This window comes from Strix aluco, chromosome 3, assembly GCF_031877795.1.
Source record: "Strix aluco isolate bStrAlu1 chromosome 3, bStrAlu1.hap1, whole genome shotgun sequence".
In the NCBI taxonomy this organism is placed as follows: Eukaryota; Metazoa; Chordata; class Aves; order Strigiformes; family Strigidae; genus Strix; species Strix aluco.
Genome location: NC_133933.1, coordinates 509,868 through 530,027, shown reverse-complemented (window position 1 = coordinate 530,027; position 20,160 = coordinate 509,868). Strand labels below are relative to the sequence as shown.

Genomic DNA, 20,160 nt, shown 5'->3' with positions numbered 1-20,160 from the left:
ACAGATACCCATCATACCAAGTGACGCTCCTGCATCATCGCACACTTCTTTCACATTTACAAGTACAATTTAAACATGTGCAAGAGTGGCTTTAGCATGCCAAATATCTCGCTTATTTCTATTGTCTTCCATGTTACCAAACTTAAAGTCAATTAGTAATTCTCAGTGGCAACTTCTGTTATTTGTTACTTTAAAAAAAATAAAAAGCTAGGATCCGTTCGGTCTAACTGAAGCACCTAAGCTGTGCCTACACTTCGTGGGAAGGAAACCTTCTGAAGGAGGTACCTAAGTTCCTTCTGTCATTTGAAAAGAAAGGCAGCAGGCAGGTCCTACCCTGGTGAAATCTGTTCCTACACTTGGCACCGTCCTTCAGAGGCCTTTCCCTCTCCTTGCTGACTGTCGAGGGAAGGCAGGCACTAAGCACCAGCAATGGGATCCTCATGCAGTTTCAAGCCCAGCACTGAGCTCAGGAAGACAAGCAAGGAAATGTCACTCGGGCAGGCAGGCAGGCAGGCAGGCAGGCAAAGCCTTCTCCCCGCTGTGTCTCCCATCCCACCTCTGCCCAGCAGCACCAGGGGCCCCGCCAGCTCACTCACTTTTCCCCTGCAGACGGAGCGCACGCACTCGATCAGCTGGCCTGTCTCAAGCTGAAATGCTCGGCACCGTTTCATCTCTTGATCCCACAGCTTTACAGCTCCCCCTTCTTTAGTGCTGAAAAGAAGTGTGTTGTGTTACCCAGGTGTCTCCTTCTGCACAAGCTACAACAAATCCCGTATGTAAATCACATCAGTGTTTTTCCGATTAAATAATAAAACATACATTGAATCACCTTCTACTGTATATACAGACACCTCACTATTGTGCAATGAAAGTAAATGATGCAGATTTAACTGCTATCACAACTTCATGTTTTAAACAGTATCATGCCTAATTTGTAAAAACCAAATTGTTCTCTTGTCACAAAGATAAGCTTGGCCAATATGTTACTTCTAGTAAATCAAAGAACTTACTAATCACAGAGTCTCCTCTGGGAGAGATTGTCTGTAGTTTGACAGAATTAAAAAATTAAGAAAAGCCCACTTAGGCCCGGCTGGCAGGAGCTTACACAGGTGTTCCTATCAATTGCTAATTGGAGGTTCGGTACAGCCTGTGCACACAGCATGCATTGCTGTGACCCCCGAGTGTCCTGCTTAGGAGTCCTTCACTGAGACACCTGGGCATTATGTAAACATCTAGATTGAAACTGCTACAGTACAGACACCATTTATCTCGGGGAAGCCTTGTGTGTGTCCAGGGTATCAGATAAATAAAAACCAGCAGCACATGAGAGAGACAAAAGCTGTGCACTTCAGGAAGATTGTGTGTCTTACGGTCTCTCCTTCCCTCCGGTAACAATGAGTCCATCTCGGAGAGTCGTGTACATGGTGAACACTGGCCCTGTGTGAGCTTTTGCCACAAGTCTAATCAGAAAATGATCCTTCCAGACGTAGACATCTCCGTTGATGGCACCAGTAAATGTAAGGTTATTCTGCAACAAATACCAACGATCTCTGATGTAATACATACCTTGGCATTTTCATTCAGCTTGCATTAAACGTGCTTTAGCTACTGAATTTCCTGACAAAAGCCATGTGAAAAAGCAACAGCTATGCAATGAATGAGAAATTAAAACCATCTGCATCAAGAAAAGGAGTTTAATGACTGCACTCTAACAGTGTTTCTTTGAGATGTTATCAATCACGTGTAGGGCACATTCACCTCACGCATCTCATCTCCAGGTCTTTCAGATGCATGCACTCCTTTTGCTATCTACGTGCTACATCACGGCTCCCGCTGGCGAGGGGGACGCAGGTTACCACTGCCGGATTCTAAGAGAGGTTTCTTTCTTCTTTGAGTATGTGTCAGTGAGAATCTCAGTATAGGTCACTGGCAAGCGGTATCTTCAAGATATTGAAAATGAAGCGTATAAACTTAAAGGGAGAACTAACTCAACCTGTTGCCTGCACACAGCAATGCCATAATTTCTCCAACAAGTCATGAAACCTGGCCCATGGAGCAGAGATCGGGGACTCCCTGAGGGATGGGGAAAAAGTAGCAAGTACTTAGCATTGCAAATGCTCTTTTGGAGCGTGCTGTTAAATGGAAAAGCTTGCCTGAAGAACTAAAGATGGTCTGACCTTGAAGCCCACTGACTCTGAAATAACAGGTATCAGAAAAAATCCTAAGGGGACCCTTGTGATAGGGGTTCAAAGGCAAGTCTCACGTTCTGCAATAAACAGCCACGGTGTCTGTTGAAGGAACCGGGGGAAAGACGCCCCAGAATGACTTGCCACCGTTGCAGACACACCTGCAGTGTGGCTCTATCCCAGCATGGCCCGTTGGCTTTGGCATTAGATGGACCTGGATGGAAACGAGCGAGGTTCATGAAGAAGCAGAGGGTATGTGCACACTCCCTGCTCTGCTAAGAGCAACTTACTCATGCTCCTGTGACATGGACTCGTACTTCCAGTGGCATTAAATGACACATACTTGAAGAAGAAAAAAACGTCCTGAATGAATGACATATGCTAATCAAGTAGAGTTCATCTGCTGGTTTTGAAGGTGCCTCTTACAGGATGTTAGTTTTATTATTTTAGAAAAGAAAATGTCTGTTAGACTGTTTCTGCTTGGAAAGTACAGACAAGCACTTTGTTCTAATATTACATTCTGCTTCTTTTTTAAAATCACTTTTGGGGTCTTTAGTGTCCATTACATTACTCGTATTTTATACTGGGACAATGCCATCAGAATAGAAAGAAAAGTTTAGTATTAAGCAATTTTTGACAACAAAGTTACTTGTTTGGGCACAAGGATGAGGGTTTGGGAGCCTTATTTTGTATGCTCACATTTCACCCATTAGTACTATTGTCCAGAGCAGATAATTAGGAGCAAGGGGTTTCTCTGAATTGAGTGATTTGTATAATTTATGCTTAACCTTTGCAAAGGTAATTTCTATAAGGTTTCTGGATGAACCAGAAGCTATTTCAGACCTTAGTATCATCGTAAAACTGCTTTTTTGCTGTCAATGAGCATAATGATCATTAAGCAACCACAGCACTAAAGAGTATTATATACTGTCACCATTAGTTGGATCACTAGCATATGTCATCCCAAACACTGGTAGCAGAAAAATAGGTTCCAGAACCTATACATGAAATAATCATATCACATTTTTCCAAGATAACCAGTGAAGTGCTAAATAACTAGCAAAGTAAAAAAATAAAAGCCATGGCAGCTGATGCTGGAGGTATGCAGACATTGATAAAAAACACTCACCAACAGAGAAACCCAACCCTGCTTAGAAAACCTACACGCAGATCTAAAGGCGTACAAGCTTTAAATTAAAAGCCTAACTAATAAGCAAGAGCTCCAAGGTCTTGCACTGTCCACGCTGTACGGGATTTCAACAAAGGAAATTGACACTTGCAGTTTTAATAAAAATATATTATGAAATTCTGTAGCAAGTAATTTGAACTCACTGCTCCAAAGGCCACAGAAAGCATGGTTTGCATTTTGGCATCTTCCATGGAACCAATGACTCCTTTCTTATAAAGCAAAGCACTGCCAGCTAATGTCCAGAACTTCATGTGTTTTACCCCAACAGACACAAACTGAGTGTCTGAATCTGGGCGGAACTCTACAACGAATATCCTCTCCAGGTGTCCTCCCCTGCTAGCAACTTTAGCTCCTGTTTTAATTAGGAAAGGATAAAAATAAAGTTAAATTTACCTGAAAAATTAAGCTCTGACAAGATTCTATAAAATAAACTGACCTGGCATTGGCTTAGAGAACTGTGTCCCAGATGATCAAAGCTAAGCAAATCCCAACATTATTTAGCATACCAAACATTTTGGTTCATGCAACCTGACAGGTCCCTCATTATTCCATTGCATCTGACAGTTTAGGAAATGCAGATTTTGGTCCTCATAGCACCATTTGTCTCCTGGGTCAGTAAAATAACACTGCAGAAGTTGTGAATATCATCAGTGAGTTACCATCTGGTGAAATGCACAGGGACACCTCACATGAGCTGAGACACCATTTCTGACGATGAGAATTCCTTTCTGGAAGTGACTTCCCAAAGGCCTATCTATGGCATGGAATTTCAAGTTCAAGTATTTTAGGAAGAAAAAGAAAATACTTTCCCTAATTTCATGGAATTTTATGTTAAGCAACATTCTTTCCTTAATTCTACTTATAACAGAAGTTTAGAACTTATTTTCTAGCTTATTTTTAGAACATATTTTCTAGCACTTCGCTATTCTTCAAACTGATTTTGTGACTTTGGGAGCCACAATACTCCAAGTAAGAACGCAAATCTAGTCCGAAGAGTTGAAAGGAAAAGCAAATAATTGCACACAGTTCAACTGCTAGGCTGAAAGAACATGATTTTTCCAGGGTTACCTTCTTGCCACCTCCAGACTGTGATGGTATGTTCTGGATCAACTCCCACTGAAACCAGAAGTTTGCCAGTTGCACTGAAGTTAACATAGTTGACCCCTTTGGTATGGAAGCAACGTAGCATTGAAATAGTTTGCTTACTCATAGCATCCCATATATGAATTGTGGGAGTTGTACCTACGTGCAAAAAGATGCATTGAAAGATAATTAGTTCAGCATCTGGAAAGCTTCAGTGCCAAATAAGCATTTTCCAAGAACATTTAACCTGAACAGACACTTATAAGTTGTGGGTTTTTGTTTTAAGATCCACACTACTTAAAAAAAAAAAAAAATCATAATAGCTTGCAAAACACAGAGGGAAATCATTGTATTTCATGAAGTAAGACAAATTCTAAAAGCACAACATAACATTCATGAAGAGCCTCATGCAAAAGAAATTGTCTGTAGATGTTTCACTTGTATCCGCGATTCACACAGATACGAGGTAACATGAAAGTTTTACATAACTCTGCTGACTAAAATTCATAAACGAATCAGCCTTACCTGGAAATTCTGTCATATCACCTGCATTGTGAGAGCAATGGCAAATGAGGAAGCACCAAGGGAAAACAATAGGTGAAATAAGTCATGTTTCTAATGCTGAAGTGCCAGCATCAGCACCAGAAGGAGAAAAAAAATTAAAAACTTGAAAATGGACATGGATTAAATCAACAGAACAAATAAGCAGGAATATTGTTGAACTCTTTTGGGTATATTGTTTTTTATACACAAATATTGCAACAATATTTAGTACTTCTGAGTTTTAAAAATGGTATTTAAAAGAAATGCTAAAGACATGCAGTTTTAAAAAATTATTAAATTTAGAAGTGAAATGAATCTGCAGTTATTACAGAATATCAACCAAAATCAGAACCACTGATTTCATGGGCTCTTATTGACAGACTAGAAAAAAAGGACCTTTAACAGCCACCTTTTCCATGTCACAGCAATCAGTGTTTTGACCCCGAGCTCTGGCAATATGTCCAGACCTTTGTGTTTACTCAACATTCGAACTGAAATGACAGCACTCGGTACAGGTGGCAAAGATGGTTTGTCAAGGTCTTCATCTACTACCATTCCTCTGCCGTCTGTTAGGTTACTTATTGCAGAATTTACAGACTTGAGCCTCCTTCCAGAATGGCATGAATTAGAATGACACCATTCTTTTTCATTAGGATAATTAATCCAGTATTTAGCTGGTTTAAGTGCAGGGCAACAGATCCTTCTCAAGGCTTGGGACAAGTGATCCTGCATTCCCCATACAATGTTTACTCCTGCAAAAGGTACTAGGGACTCTGACAGGATTCTCCATGCAAATAATAAACACATAAATATATATGGCTTCACAACTGGCCCCTGACACGCACTGTAACTTCTGTTGAGATTTCGCTCTATTTCTTTCCTTTCCTGTATAGCTTTTGTACTTCTGCATAGGAAGTTTTCATTATTGCATTTTCACTGCTAAGCATTTTACTGCTGCACAGTGCCTCGGATAAAGGAAGGAAAGAGGAAACCCTATAAATTTTACGATTAGAGATTAACGAGATGATTTACTGCACTTGATCAAAACTTGCTTTCTGAAACATGATTATACTACAGTTAACTCTAAAATCCAGTGACTCACAATCAGAGATGAAATTGAAATCATAAGAAAGTCCTGAAGCTTGATTACCTCTAAAATCAAAGAAAAACTTTGAGGACAGTAACACTGATGCCAGAGTTAAAATTCCTACACAGAAAAGCCCAAAATAAATCAGTGCCCCTGATAATTTCTGAGTAAAACTTTGTTATATGAAGAGTCACCTACCGATCTGGCTGGTAGCCACAATATTTTTATACTTTGGGTGCTGATTCACAGTTAGGCAGAGAATGTCATCAGTATGCTCCAGGTAGAAACTCTGACTACCTAGAGAAATTCAAACATGTTTTTATTCACAACAGTATTGACAAAAGAACCACCACTGAGGCAAAGAATATTCAAGCAGCGGGTTGCTACACTCCTGCTGTACTCTCCAGGGGATGGAGGGAGGCAGGGCAATAACTGTGTCAACAGCTGCTCCAATCTCATTCCCAGGCACCGTCACCAAATGCACTACAGACATAACCATTAACACACACACACACACACATATATAAAAGCAATATTTGGTAAACTAGCTATGCCCAAGGAACCAGGAATCATCCTGCAGCCACCTGTAACTGCAAGAAAAAGCAAAACTGGCAAATGCAGGGCCCAGGTTCCCCAGCAAATCAAAGCAGTCAGTGGGAAGCGAAGTGGAGAGCAAAGCCCTGTGAAGTTTATGCTTTGCAATACCCTCCCGAGGGAAAGGGCCCCAATAGAACAGATGGGATCACGTTGCTTCCCAGCTCCGCAGGTCAGAGGCTGCACTAGGACTGGAGTCCCCAGAGGTCACCAGATGCGACAGCTTTTCTGCCTCCGCCCCTCCTTGGCAGCAGAGCTGCTGAGCACACCACTGTGACCATCTGGTTCACCCTGGCACCAAGGGGGAACACAATAAAGCCAAAATCCCTTTAATTCCTGTCTTTGTTTCTTGAGATATATGAAGAATATGAAGATGCTGGTGCTACAACTTAGGGCCAGATACATTTCTGGTGTTTTTCCTCCTCTGCGTTACCGAAAAGGCAGGGAATCTTTCTACCCCTTCCAAAGAGGAACTTGCTCAGCCCGTACCGCATCAAAACGTACGCTTCCCTGGAGTACAACTCCACGTGAAACAATGGACGGTACTGCTCGGAGCATTTTGGGGGGTACTAGTCATTTCATGATCCAGGCTCTCTCCTCCAACAAAGCCATTCCTGTGTTTTCAGCAGGGACTTTAGCGAGGAACCACTGCAGAAATACAACAGGTTTCCATGACGCTTCCTGGCAGAATCTCGTACCTGCTGAAAGGAACAGGGTGGCTCTACAGGATGACCTCAACAGGAGAAACTGTCAATCTGATATAATAACCATCTAAAGTTTTGTGCATTGTTTATCAAGATGCAGAATGTGAGAAAGTTACAGGAATGTTGAAAAGTTAAGACCTTCAACCAGAAATATTTTACTTGTACAGCATTTTTTCTCTCAAGGTATTGCTTCAAGTTGAATTACCAGTGGAAAGATTCTGAACAACGCCTGCTGCAGCTGTGTGGAAAATGATATCAGCACCATCATTTAGGTAATGAAGGTTGTTGCGACAATCAAATCCTCTGTATCCAAAAACATGGTCTAAAGCCAGCTCCTGGTCAAGTAAAACAAAAAGAAAGAATAACTGTGAATTGAAGTCAGTCAACTAAGGCACCGCTTTTATACTACTATTTTTTAAATAATTCAGCCAGCTGTAAATGTTTTGTTTCTGGAAATTTCCATTCAAAATATATACAATTTAAAAAACAGGCCCAATTTTATTAATCTTCTCATCACAGTTTAATATCTATAGTAGGTATCAGATATTTGGAAATATCTTTACTTCTACTTTAAGAGTCTTCAAAAATCATTCTTGTAAACTCCCAAACTTTAATAGACCAAATTCTTAGCTTAAAGCCCTTATAAGAAGCAGAGGCAGGCTATAAGTAACTCTATAATTAAAACATCCATCTGAGGTGTAATTACAGGTTACAATAAGCAATTGCCAAGGAAATTTCCTCCAGAAAACAGTGACGGTTAATGGATTGTTGTTAAAGTTGCTTTTATAGCCCAGAAGACTTATCTGTCCCAAACACAATTACAGCTTCCTTGGAACAACTGGAATTACATTGACAGACCAAGCGGGGACTACAGTTTGAGGGAAAAGGTACGCTCTAAACTAAATGAGCAAATTTCATCATTCAAAATCCCAGAAATGATTTTTCATGTGTCCAAGTGCGGTTTCTGACTGTATGTCCCTTGGGGGTTAGGTAGTGAGTGTGGGTTCTGCTGTGGATGCACTTTGGCTCTACCTGCCCTTCAAATCAAGAGACAACTTTAGGGTTTGGAGAGATCCGATGTTACACGTAAGCTTTAACACCCTAAATCTGAGGTTCTTTCTGACAGAGGTTGCTGTCTGTCACATCTTCTGGTGTTTGCCACCAGAGCTAAAAGCACTTTCTAGAAATGTCTTTCTCTTCTCTTTTACCTTTACATGACTTCAGTGGCCCTCAAAATACGGATGAATTTCAGCCAGCACATATTACTTCTAAAGCAAATGAAAAGGTATGAAGCCTGACCTCAACCAGTTTCTTTTTTTTGTTGATATTGTTCTTCTGCAGTTTTTCAGGCTGAGGAGCAGCTCTGCTAACTGGTGGCCTGAAACAAACATTGAAAAAAGACAACAATCAATATGTTTTAAAGCAAAGTAAAACCTTCAAAACAACAGCATATGTTTTGTTATGTGAACAGGAAATGGCCAATTGCAACTATACAACGCCTAGCTTTTTTTAGAGTTGTACAATAAACTGACTAAAATCATATGCATTTTGATGGAAAGAGCTGAAATAACATTGATACAGATTTTGGGGACGAGTAGTAGAACAGACCACTGTACAGCAATTTTATTTTTTTAAATCCACGGGAAAATCCTTGAATACGAAATGATAGTAAATGGCTTCTCTCAGAAATGATCTAAAAGATTTTCTGCAGCTGGCAGCTGACCTTTCCCCAACCTTGCTTCTTCTGAGAAACCCCATTACAAAACCTTGACAAGACTTTATTAAAGCCTTCTCAAAATCATATTAGAGATAAAACTATTACATTTTAAAATGTACAAGTTATTCATCTGTGTGAATTTAACAGACACTAAGGCCAGCAAAGCATTTTTATATAATTACCGTTGCTAAAAGTAGGTAAAAAGACAAATGTAGAACACAGACTGAAATAAAATTTGATTCGTGCAAACAGTCTTGAGAGAGAGATAAGCTTTAGTGCTACTATTTGTCTTGATCCTTACAGGAAAAAAAGGAAGAGGCACAAACCTAAGAGGAGCAGAGGGAGCTCAGCCTCTAGAAGTTCATGACCTTACCAAATCAAATGCCTGCTGCACTGGCTCGGCTTTAGATGATCGTTTGTTAATTTAAGCACAATGATTCTCCCTTTCAGTTAAACAGAAATTCATGGGGGTTGATTGTAACCCTGTCAACAGCAGAACAGAGCCATAAAAATTGCACTGGATTACTGGAGGAATTGGCCCATTGAAATCTGGCCTAGATTCCTTATCACGTTTGATCATCTTTTACTTAGAAAACAGGTCTTGCTGGAAGGTTGGGGTAGAAGTGGTGATGACTAAAGAATAAAACCAGATATGGTTAAATGCTTGCTCCAAAACATCACTTGATGGCTGCTGTTAATACAAAAACCACCCCACTGCATGCCCTTAAACTCCAACAGCAGATTCTGGAGATGGGGTTAAACAACTGTGGGGTTCTCTAAGTACAGAACCAATATGCCTCTATGTATTTAATAAGCACCCAAATTTGGAAAGCATTTTCACAGATTAAGATTTCAAAAAGATGCAAACTTGATACATATTATACGTGCTGTAAAAATTCGATTGTCCCTGTCCTTATGCTGTAACTACCATTAATTCTCATTTTGCAAAAATTAATTGCAGAAGAATGAAATCCCTTTTGCTTAGAGGGAGCTCTTTTTCTGGAATTGTATTTTTTATGGAAGGTATTAAGGGCAACAGTTGAGAAAACGCACAGCTAGAACACAGTGCTACACAGCTAGAATACTCACTGCAGGAGTAACTAGCATGAAAATCTGAGCTCTAAAAACCCAGAACACAGCTGGAGGTAAACAAACCCAGGTCTCAGGCAAACAAGCAAACTCACTAAGTACTAGCAAAGCACATTAGCAGGTGATCTTGTGACATTAAAAGAGTGAAAGAGTTACCTTGATCCCCTTGTAAGCAGCAAACAAAGCCAAGTAAGAAACTTAATACAGTTTAGGTGTACTTCTGACCACTTTACTCATGCACAAGCATTTTTAGAGTTGATCAGTCATTCCTTTGAGGCACAAAACATGCTATTCAAGCATGCCAGCAAGAACTAAAACAGAAATTAAAGAGTGCACCAGTCTACAAATTCAGAAACATCATACCCTGGCATCCCCGGGTATACTCTGAACTAAAGATCCTCCAGGTCAGAAGGAAAAAAAGAAGCTACATCCATACTTCCTGCACACTTTATACTGAAGGAGAACGTGATTCCACGTGTTGGTTTATTTTCAGGTTCCTGACAGGGAGGGAAACTGATAGAAACTTCACAGTCTCATAAGCACTGTTGCGAATTTCACACAATGGATGCTTGTTTTCTCTCCTGGTTCAGCCTGCAATTTAGCCTCATAATTGTCCGTTGCTAGGCCAATTTACAGGGACGGCCTGTACTTTTTTGTTCCCAGGGAAACAAGTACCTTTATTTTCTTTGAAATTGGTCAGTCAAGTCACCTTACATAACCATCAGTGGTAACTGGACGAATAGCAGTGCAGTCACCAGTAGAGAAGGGGTGGAGAAAATTATTACAAAACTTAATTCTCTTACAAAATGAAATCGTTATGTGATACTAGAACAGCAAAAGCCATTTCAGACCAGATTTATGAAGGCCTTTGAATCAGCACTGATGAAAATAATAATTATTTTCTTGTATGCCTCCTGCTCTTTTTTCTGTTTTAGTGTAACTTTAAAATGGATCGGTTTTACTTTTCTTTACCTAGGAATATCAGTTAAAGTTTATGACAACAGCAAGCCAAAATTTTTTATGAAAGCAAGAGAACACTACCACTGTGACGTGATTCATAATCACTAGATTGTAAGCATGAGATTTAATTTGGAAACATACACATACACACAGATACTTTTATATATAGCTATTCACAGTACACACAAACACAAATGTGTGCATTCATATATACATGTACATGTATATATATACACACATGTATGCATTCATTGCCTTATCTTAGTAAACCAAATGTAAGGCAGCATCACATTTTTAACACCTTAAGAAATCATTTCACTTTTAACAACTCTGACTACACCTAACTTATTTTGATACATAAGATGGCAGTGTCAATACAACAAATCTGCACTGTAGCACATTACATAATTTACCCTTTTTGACCTATGCAATCTGCATTGTACATTCACAGCAATCTGCTTTTCTGTGCTCTGTGTTGTTCGTACTTACTTGACAATTCCCTGCCTCCAAAGGAAAGCAAGTTAAAACATAATACAAGCATTAACGGTTTCTTTCCAGTAATTTAAAATAAATGTGCTTATATTACGTTATGGGATGAATGAGTTCCAGGAAAGATAAGACACAGTCAGACAATAGAGGGCTTTCAGTTCTTTAGATACTGTGAATACAGCAAATAAAATTTCTGTTACTAATGATTATCCTGATGATACGCTTACACAAGTACGCACAGTTATAAATCAGTGAGCTAACTCCAACTGACAAAATCTCACCCGCTGTCTTCATGCAGACATGTAAAAAAGGTACAAGTGACAATTCATTCACTCTCACCTAAGCAAGAAGGCTATTGGAAACGGCCAAGGCCGATGAGTAGGAAGAGGAGCCTAAATCACAGGTGGGGTGAACAGGCAGCACTGGGACAGACGATAACAGACGGATGTATCGGGAGCTGGGCCAGGGGGAAGAAGGAATGGGGGGGGTGTGGAAGGGTGGGGCACCTTGAGGGACAAAAAGACATGTGATCTGAGAGAACAGGGCCAAAGTAAGGCAAAAAAAAAAAAAAAATTCAGATCCATTTAGACAGAAAATAAAGGAGAGAACAAGCAGACCAAAAATTGTTACGATACATGGGATAGGGATAACCAGCACATGTTTTTAGAGCACATGGCATAACTGCTATCTGATGAGACACACTATCTGCATCAGCAACAGATCGGTGAGAACACAAATATTCTGTTCTGAGGCCAAGGGGAACAGAATTGGATCTTCAGAAACAACACCGCATGAACATGACAAACAATGAGGATTGGAGCAGGGACAGACGGACAAAAACATCCTGACACCGAGAAGGTGGTGAACTGTGCCCAGCAGAAACGGGTAGAGAAGGAGCTGAAGAGAGTCCAAAAGGGAGAGTAACGTCCATTTAGATGGCTGCTAACTGGAGAGGGAACATCCTTGGATGCTACACCAAAGTGAAAATGAGCAGGACTGCTCCCAAGAAGAGAAAGCAAAGTTCAGAGCGAGGGAAGATGATCCACTACTGGTAGGTTGGTTTGGACAAGAGAATTAAAAATCCAAGATTTTTTAAAAAATGTACTGTTCATTTTAGAAAAAAAAGCAAAAGCAGCTTTTAAAAGTACACTTCCACTAGTTGACAGGAGGGGGACTCCCAAGTTTCCTAAAAGTGCTGCAAAACACCTAGAACTTTAAGATGTGATGAAATGTTTTTGTGAATCCTAGACCCTTGGATTCTCCCATCCCAACATACGTAGGAGCTTTACGAACAACTTTTCCCACTGTTACTTTTCTTTTACATTTTGTAGGTAACACAAGACAACAAAAGAGTATTTCATATGAAAATATCCTACTCCCTAATACAACAGGTCAAAGCAAAGCTGAGACAAAACTAGATGGAAACATAAATTGTAATCTAAATAATATTTTAAAAGTGTAGCACTGAAAAAGCCTTTGCATGGTTACAATATTTATGATTTCACATGTACGCTGATGCACTCTTTAAAAAAAAAAAAAAGGTGTTGCAGAACATATGGTGGTGGTAGCCATTTTCATATTTTGTAAGGGAAGCTAGTCATTGCATTCACATGTCATTCTAGTTCAGTCTCCAAATGTGAAGCAAGCAGAAAGCCAATTAATAAGAAGGGTAATCACTGCCAAATTAAATCTGAGGACCTTCATTTTTTAAGAAGTTCGTTGTTCTAAACATCCTGTAAAGCTGTTAATCTAAACAACTATTGTAAATAGGCTGGCCCTAGTGCATAGAGATCTGCCACATATAATGCAGGGTGGCTAAAAGATCCCTCAAGCCCCCTTTGTCAAAACCAGCTTCAGGGAACACACTGTAACAAGGAAAGCCTAAATTTCTGTCTTTGAGCTAAAAAATTTGGAACACCTCATGTAATGAGACTTCAGGAGAACCCTCTCCACACGCTACACCGAAGCATCAATATCAACCCAACTTCAGCATATTCTGGAAGGTCTCTCTCTTTCTTTAGGCTTTTCTTTGGGTTTGTGATCATGTTTGAGAGGAGTCTTCCTTTTGTTTTATTATTTCTTACATTAACTCTGACATGTTTTGAAGCTGTGCTCATTGTATAAGTAAAAACATTCAACCGATAGTATATGGAGAAGTTTTGGGCTGGAAATAAAACATACCAGGCAGATCCTTCCCCTGCATAACAAAACCTATCAGAAATAAAGTCCTGGACTACAACCTACACAACGACCCTCAAGAAAAGGTGAATATTTTTCATCGGCCTCAGCGCAGAGAGCACTTGAGTTCAGAGAGAGAAATATTGGTACCACGCTGCGTGTTGTGGCAGTATTGGCACCCCTCAACTCCACACCCACCAAGTGAAACACAAATGAAAAAGAGCTTTGGGCCAGCTTTGTGCTGACCCGTGGGAGAAGCGAGACTGACTCTGAGCGCAGTACGTTGGCAGGGACTGTAAAAGTACCTGTCACAATGTGTTCAAACGTTGGGGACAAATGTGATGAAACCAGCATTGCCGCCAAACGCATTTAGGATGCATTAACTTGACATAATGTTGTTGAGAAACTAAAAGTGAATATTCCAAAGGATAATACTCAAACAGTAGGTTTCTTCTGAAACAAGCCCCAGGTTATTTTCTCCACCCCAGATATGTGGTTTTGCAGATACATTTTGCATAGTTCCCACCTACACATAAATACAACACAGATTCACATTCAAAGCTTTTACACTGCACCCACAGAAGTGTGCATGTAAAGTGCATGAACAAATTTTGTAACCATATGTCTAATAATTCAGTTTATGGTACAAAGGCTTGCACTCGCCACTTGTGGGGGCTATTTTGAAAGCTTATGATATTCAGCTCGTGTTGTTTTAAAGAAGTAAATAATCAAAAGATTAATATTTGCAAAGAGAAAATCCAACTTCTTAACCTTCTTTAACTTCTCATCTTTATCAGGACATACGATTACAAATGATGCATAACACCACAATTGAGAACAGGCTCTGAGACAGATAACTCACGGAGAGTGAGACAAGCCAGTATGTTCAGAAAACAGAAAACTAGAGAAACATGCTAATGCTGCTTTTTGTTTTCTACACATTCAACCTGCTTTCAAGGGTTTTCCATCACCAGGTGTGTTACAAGAGTAATGGGTTTATGTAGAGTCATGCAAATGAAACTAAATGAAAGCTGCAAACACAGGATATATGTTAGCGGTTAGTAGAATGCAAAATGCAAACAGATCTTTGCCTTTTATATTAGTAACATAAATAGAGTTTTCACGCAAGCTTGTTTTACTTCTTATCATATAAATTCTTTGCCAGTTAAAATGGTCCCAGTTCAAAGGTTAGCCCTTTCTGAAAGGAAGCACAATTCCTACGTAGCACACAGCGCAGCTTACAATTGTCCTGGCTTGTCTGGGACAGTCCCAGCAGTGACCAAGGGGTCCCGTGGTGTGGGAGCACTGCTCTGGGAGCTCCCACACCGCGAGACTGCTCCTGCAGCACCTCTCCTTGGCACCCCACTTCTGTACCGTACAGGCAGAGCAAAGAAGAGGATGCCAATCAGAGGAGCAAAAAGGGAAGAGAAAAGTAGGGGTGGGTGGGGAGGATAGGAGGAAAGACACAGAAAGGGAGAAGAAGAAAAACAAGAAGGTTGGGGAGAGGAGAGAGAAACAACAATCCATTAATCATCTTCACCGAACGCACCAACTAATACAACTGCAAGACATTTTAAAACTGTTCCTCAGCCTCATCTCTCCTGTTGATTTTCCATCCTAAAGCTGTAACTGCTGACAGAGACAGTAAACATTGGATCCTCCCCAAAACTACCAGACCATGATTTATTTCAAATCCTGCAAGCAAAATCTATCATGTAGCTCCTACATTCCTCCAAGATATTTGCAGAATCATTATTTTCATAGGTAAATAAATGAGGAAGTAAAAGTGCATTTGATAAAGGGCTTTCATTTTCTTTTCTAAAGAAAAACCTTAATATAATCCCCAAGTTCGTAATTTATAAGTTTTTTGTCTTTTATAATAATTAAATTTCTCTGCCCAGTTTGCTTCAGGGCCCAACACCCTGGAGATCTGGAGAAGACCCGTGTAACGCAGATGTTGTTTTCACTTGCTGGACTGTGCTGAGCACAGAGCACATGCTCTGTAGTAACAGAGGAGGCACAGCAGCTGCTCGGTCACAGCTCCCGTGTACCGAGTATTACACCAGACCCATCTCCCTGCTCTCTTTCTCACGATGGGGGAGAGGAGGGACACGAATTGCTGGCTCCTCTTGTTTGACAGAAAGACAGCTGAGTAAGGCTTTGTATTAATTTGGGGGGAGTAATTCACGACTTGATGATTCCTTTCCAGAAAGGTGCTGTTTGTGGCAAAGCTTTCCCCTCATAACCCGGCACTGCCGCCATCAGCTCTCAAATACGCAATCGCAATCGTCTCAGGAGACACATCACCATTCCCGAGATCAAACTCCTCCCAAATTGTACAATGATTTGTTATTTCTAGAGAGATTATGTACTTTGAGTTTTTCAGATTCTCCATTCTTAGCATTACAGAAGCAGAGTCCTGCAAGCTCATTCTGGCAAACACAAAGGTTAAAAAGATAGAAATGTTGCTATAATAAAAAGGAAAATAAAACGGCCATCTTCTGGAACCAAAACTGTCTCCTAGGTGTCACTTGGTACCTTTGAAGCATATTTGAATTACATAAGCAGGGAAATAACTTTTTAAGCAACAATTCACCTTCTGAATATTACTATTGAAGGAAAGGAACATAGTGAGCTTAAAGTCCTGGCCCTCAAGAAGCAGATCAGAGCCACAGCCCCAGCTATTCCCGTCTGTTGCTTAAGCTGGAAGCTTGTTTTTCTATTTTTTCTTTTCTTAATTTAAACTCACTGTGTTTAATTCTGGATTTCTACCCACTACACCTAGGAAAAACTGAGAGTTATTCATTTCTCAGACACACAATGAAAATACAAAAAGGGGGACACTTGCATTTTGCAGTGAGGAGGACCAGCAGCTTTTCAGGTCTTGTGATTAACTCACTGATTCTGTCTTAAATGGCCTTCCAGCTTGTAACATAATTTTCAAAATTTAAACAGTATGTTATCAATCTTAGAGTATTCACAGTGTGCAAATCCCATCAAATGCACAATCTCTGGGGTCTTCATACAGACACACGACACAATTACAAAGAGGAAAGATTTGGGATATTTTCTCCAGACAATCTTCCCCCTCAAAAGACCACCAGGTTTTCCCACGTACCTGCCTGAAAGAGAATGGAATACATCCTCTTGGTTCCCTTCTTCGTATCTGAAGGGACTGGGAGAGGCTACTTCAGCTGTGCCTTTTGCAGAAAACTTAAAGCTTTGTGAACTGGCTTCAATATTACTTGCTGCCATCTCACTCAACCCTGTGCAGAGACGTCAAGACTCCATGTCCTGGAGACCCGCAGATTTAGAACTCAGGCTTTCCTGAACGCTGACAGCTGAATCCTTGTAGACTTTTCATTTCAGCTGGCTTGACTGATTGTCACTTTGGACCCTTCTGGGTACAAAGAAAAGTCAGCCCAGTGCTTTCAGGAACCTTTTTAGGCTATGGTCAGACAAACCCTTCATTAGCTGCTGCACTCTTTTGTATTCTCAGAGAAGATGAAACCTGGCACAGCTATGAAGCTTTCCTCATAATTCACATGTCTTATGAGAGACGTCAGCTTCACTCCGAAGCACTCATAACTGGGAGTGTCGAGATTATGCACAAATTGTGTGCATATTGGTACAACTGTGGCCAAAACCTGAAGTCTTTGACAACCACAGTAGCCAACACATTAATCTCATCTTACTGCATCCAAACCCGAGTACCTTTCACAGCTTAAGGCCCTATCCCAGCACAACAGCCTCATAAACTGCAGTTTTGCCTACATTTCACCATAAAATCTAATTGTTTGACTATAAATTCTATTCATAAATATTAAATAAATATTCATCTGATAAAGAAAGGGAAGTGAATACATCTTTGCCTAACAAGCTATATATGAAGAATATGGGATCTGTTGACAAATTTATCAGAACAGCAAATACCAAAGATGTGATTATATTGAAGTAGCTGTAATTAAAACAGGACATACAAAAAAATGTGTAGAATAGCTGTGGTTCTTCAGCAGAAAAGATGGGAAGGACAGTCACAAGAGTTTATTTTTAAGCTATTTTAAAATGAAGCACCAAGCTGTTGATTAAATAGAGGCAGTAAGAAGAAAAAAGATACGGAGAACGTTAAAACCTTCCTTTTTGCTCTCTTCAGTCTAGAACTTGTTATGGGATAGACTATTCCTTCAGATAGGGCACAGTAAACTGTTTTCATGTACAGTCATTATGAAGAGACTATTACAGAAATCAGAGGCAACCTCACTGCAGAGGAGGTGTCTACTCATTTAATTAGGCCCACCAGCTACAGACAGAGTGGGTAGTGTGGAAACACTGGAGGAGCTTCCAGCTTTGGTGTTGCTTTGTAGTGCTGGATAGCACAAAGCACGTTTTACCTGCCTTATGGATGATCAGTGTTAGTGTGACAAACAGGAAGCCTGCTTTGTTTGTCTTGCTACCTCCTGCTTTGCAGGTACTATATCTTTTGTTAAAAAGGTTGAAGAAAGGCAAACTGCCTGTTCATTTCAGGGGGTGCCTTCCTCCACAGCAACACAGCAGGTTCAGCTGAATTAGCTTATGCAGCGTAGGACCGAGAATGTGGACAGGCTGAAATGTCAGGAAGCCTGAAGCGTACGTGGCAGCCCGAGCTACTCCTCTGAGAAGCAGGGTACTTGCTTCCGACAGACAGCAGCCTCCGTGGCCAAGTTTCAGAGAAGGAAAGCTCCCTAGCGACCCAAAGGGACTGCCCTGACTTTCACTCCTGGACTGAACACAGTGCTGAAAAGTTGCAGAAGAGGCCGGTGCTTATGCTCATATTGCTGGTAATTCACTAATACAAAACAACTGTAAGCCCAGCTTAACCGGTCAATTAAACTCACTCTACAGTCGCTTTTGCATTGTCAAAGCAGAATAAAGCAGCTGGAAGGTACCAGGTTTTCTGGTGTAAAACATCTGGCTATTGGCACTTGCTATTTAGTAACAATTTAGCAGTATTCACCCAAAGCAAAATATTTTTTTTCTTTTTTTAACTCAATCTCAAAACATTCATGTGTGCTAGATATTATGCCTTTTTCTAGAAAAATGGAGGAACAAAGACTTTATATGAGTAAACGAGAAAATGGAAAGAGATATCCTTATCAGAAGGGGAAAAGAAATGGTTACGGTCCAACCTTTTATTGAAAAAAAAAAAAAATCACTGATCCTCCTGGCTATGTATTTTTGTTAAAATGTTGTGATGAAAAAAATAAAAGTGGTGCAACATTTTGCTTCTCATCTTTCACACCCACCATTTGTTCTCCTATTCAAATACCAACTGCAAAATTATTAATTATCACCTTCCTGTCCATGATGTTCAGCACTGCATTCTTTGAGAGCTTTAAAAACACAAGCTAATTTATTGAATCAAAGGTCTGCATGACATTAGGAAGTATAACTAACTCCATTTTGTATCTTGCAAATCAGGACACCAATGAGATGTAAAGCCAAAAAAATCTCAAAAGTTGCCACTAATTTGTCAAGTAGTCAAGTCCAAGAACCTTAGCCCTTAATCTGTTCACTGTAATTACGTTTGTTCGAAGAACTGCTTAAATGATCTCCACTTGCAGCTGTGAGAATGCAGTTTTTCTGCGAATTCAGCTGTCCTTCTCCCAGCTGACAGCAGGAAATGAGGTGGTACACGGAGTCAGCGGCTGCCTGTAACAACACTCTCTTTGCCAGCCATCACCAAGCAGCTCTGTCACAGAAGCAGGAGCAGCAGGAAGGCAGCTCTCCAGAGCGCTCTCTTCTCGCCATCCCGGCCCCTTTCTACAGCCGGCGCTCTCATCTCCGCCAGTACCTGCAGCTGGGATCCTACAGGGCACCAGCCCTTATCTGCACCCGCTGTACTCCCTGAGGACTACGTATCCCCTTCTCTAACTAGGGCAGGATCCCTGCAGGGAGAACGATATGCCATCAGGCTACTGGCATTGTTACTAGTCATGTGTTCTGGGGAAACTGAGGGGAAACAACTCAGCTTAAATTCTTTTTGTGGGTTAACCCACAGCAGTGCTTGTGGTCAGTGCCCAACACTGGGCAAAAGCAAGAAAATTCATGATAAAAGAATGACCACTTATAAAGAGAAATTTTTTCACAAGAGACTGCATGGATTCACAGTTGAGTCACCAACTGGATTCACAGGTGCAGATTTACTCTTCCCAGTTACAAAGGGGCATTGTGCTTTACTGGCTATAGATACTCCTGTGCTGTCCCAGCAGTCCTGTCCCACTCAGAGTTCCTACTCACCCACTCCCCTAGGTCTGTGTTGCACTGGACGTCACCCTCTATGCTTAGCTCTTACCTTTTTTCTT

General features: G+C 40.6%; 1 protein-coding gene across 5 annotated transcripts in view; it reads right to left on the bottom strand.

Moving 5' to 3' along the window:
* The window catches only part of EML6 (EMAP like 6), a 118,812-nt gene that overhangs the window by 8,740 nt on the left and 89,912 nt on the right, over positions 1 to 20,160 (bottom strand). The window contains exons 28-37 of one of the 5 annotated variants that reach the window (XM_074817073.1): positions 11,642 to 11,656; positions 10,349 to 10,357; positions 8,686 to 8,764; positions 7,592 to 7,721; positions 6,283 to 6,385; positions 5,939 to 5,955; positions 4,444 to 4,617; positions 3,519 to 3,727; positions 1,371 to 1,528; positions 597 to 711 (exon numbers count right to left, since the gene is read on the bottom strand). In XM_074817073.1, the coding sequence (XP_074673174.1) occupies positions 597 to 711; positions 1,371 to 1,528; positions 3,519 to 3,727; positions 4,444 to 4,617; positions 5,939 to 5,955; positions 6,283 to 6,385; positions 7,592 to 7,721; positions 8,686 to 8,764; positions 10,349 to 10,357; positions 11,642 to 11,656 (1,009 nt within the window). Of the gene's footprint in view, positions 1 to 596; positions 712 to 1,370; positions 1,529 to 3,518; positions 3,728 to 4,443; positions 4,618 to 4,983; positions 5,005 to 5,938; positions 5,956 to 6,282; positions 6,386 to 7,591; positions 7,722 to 8,685; positions 8,765 to 10,348; positions 10,358 to 11,641; positions 11,657 to 20,160 lie in introns of all 5 variants that reach the window. The other 4 variants (XM_074817071.1, XM_074817072.1, XM_074817074.1 and 1 more) reach the window with 4 other exon arrangements.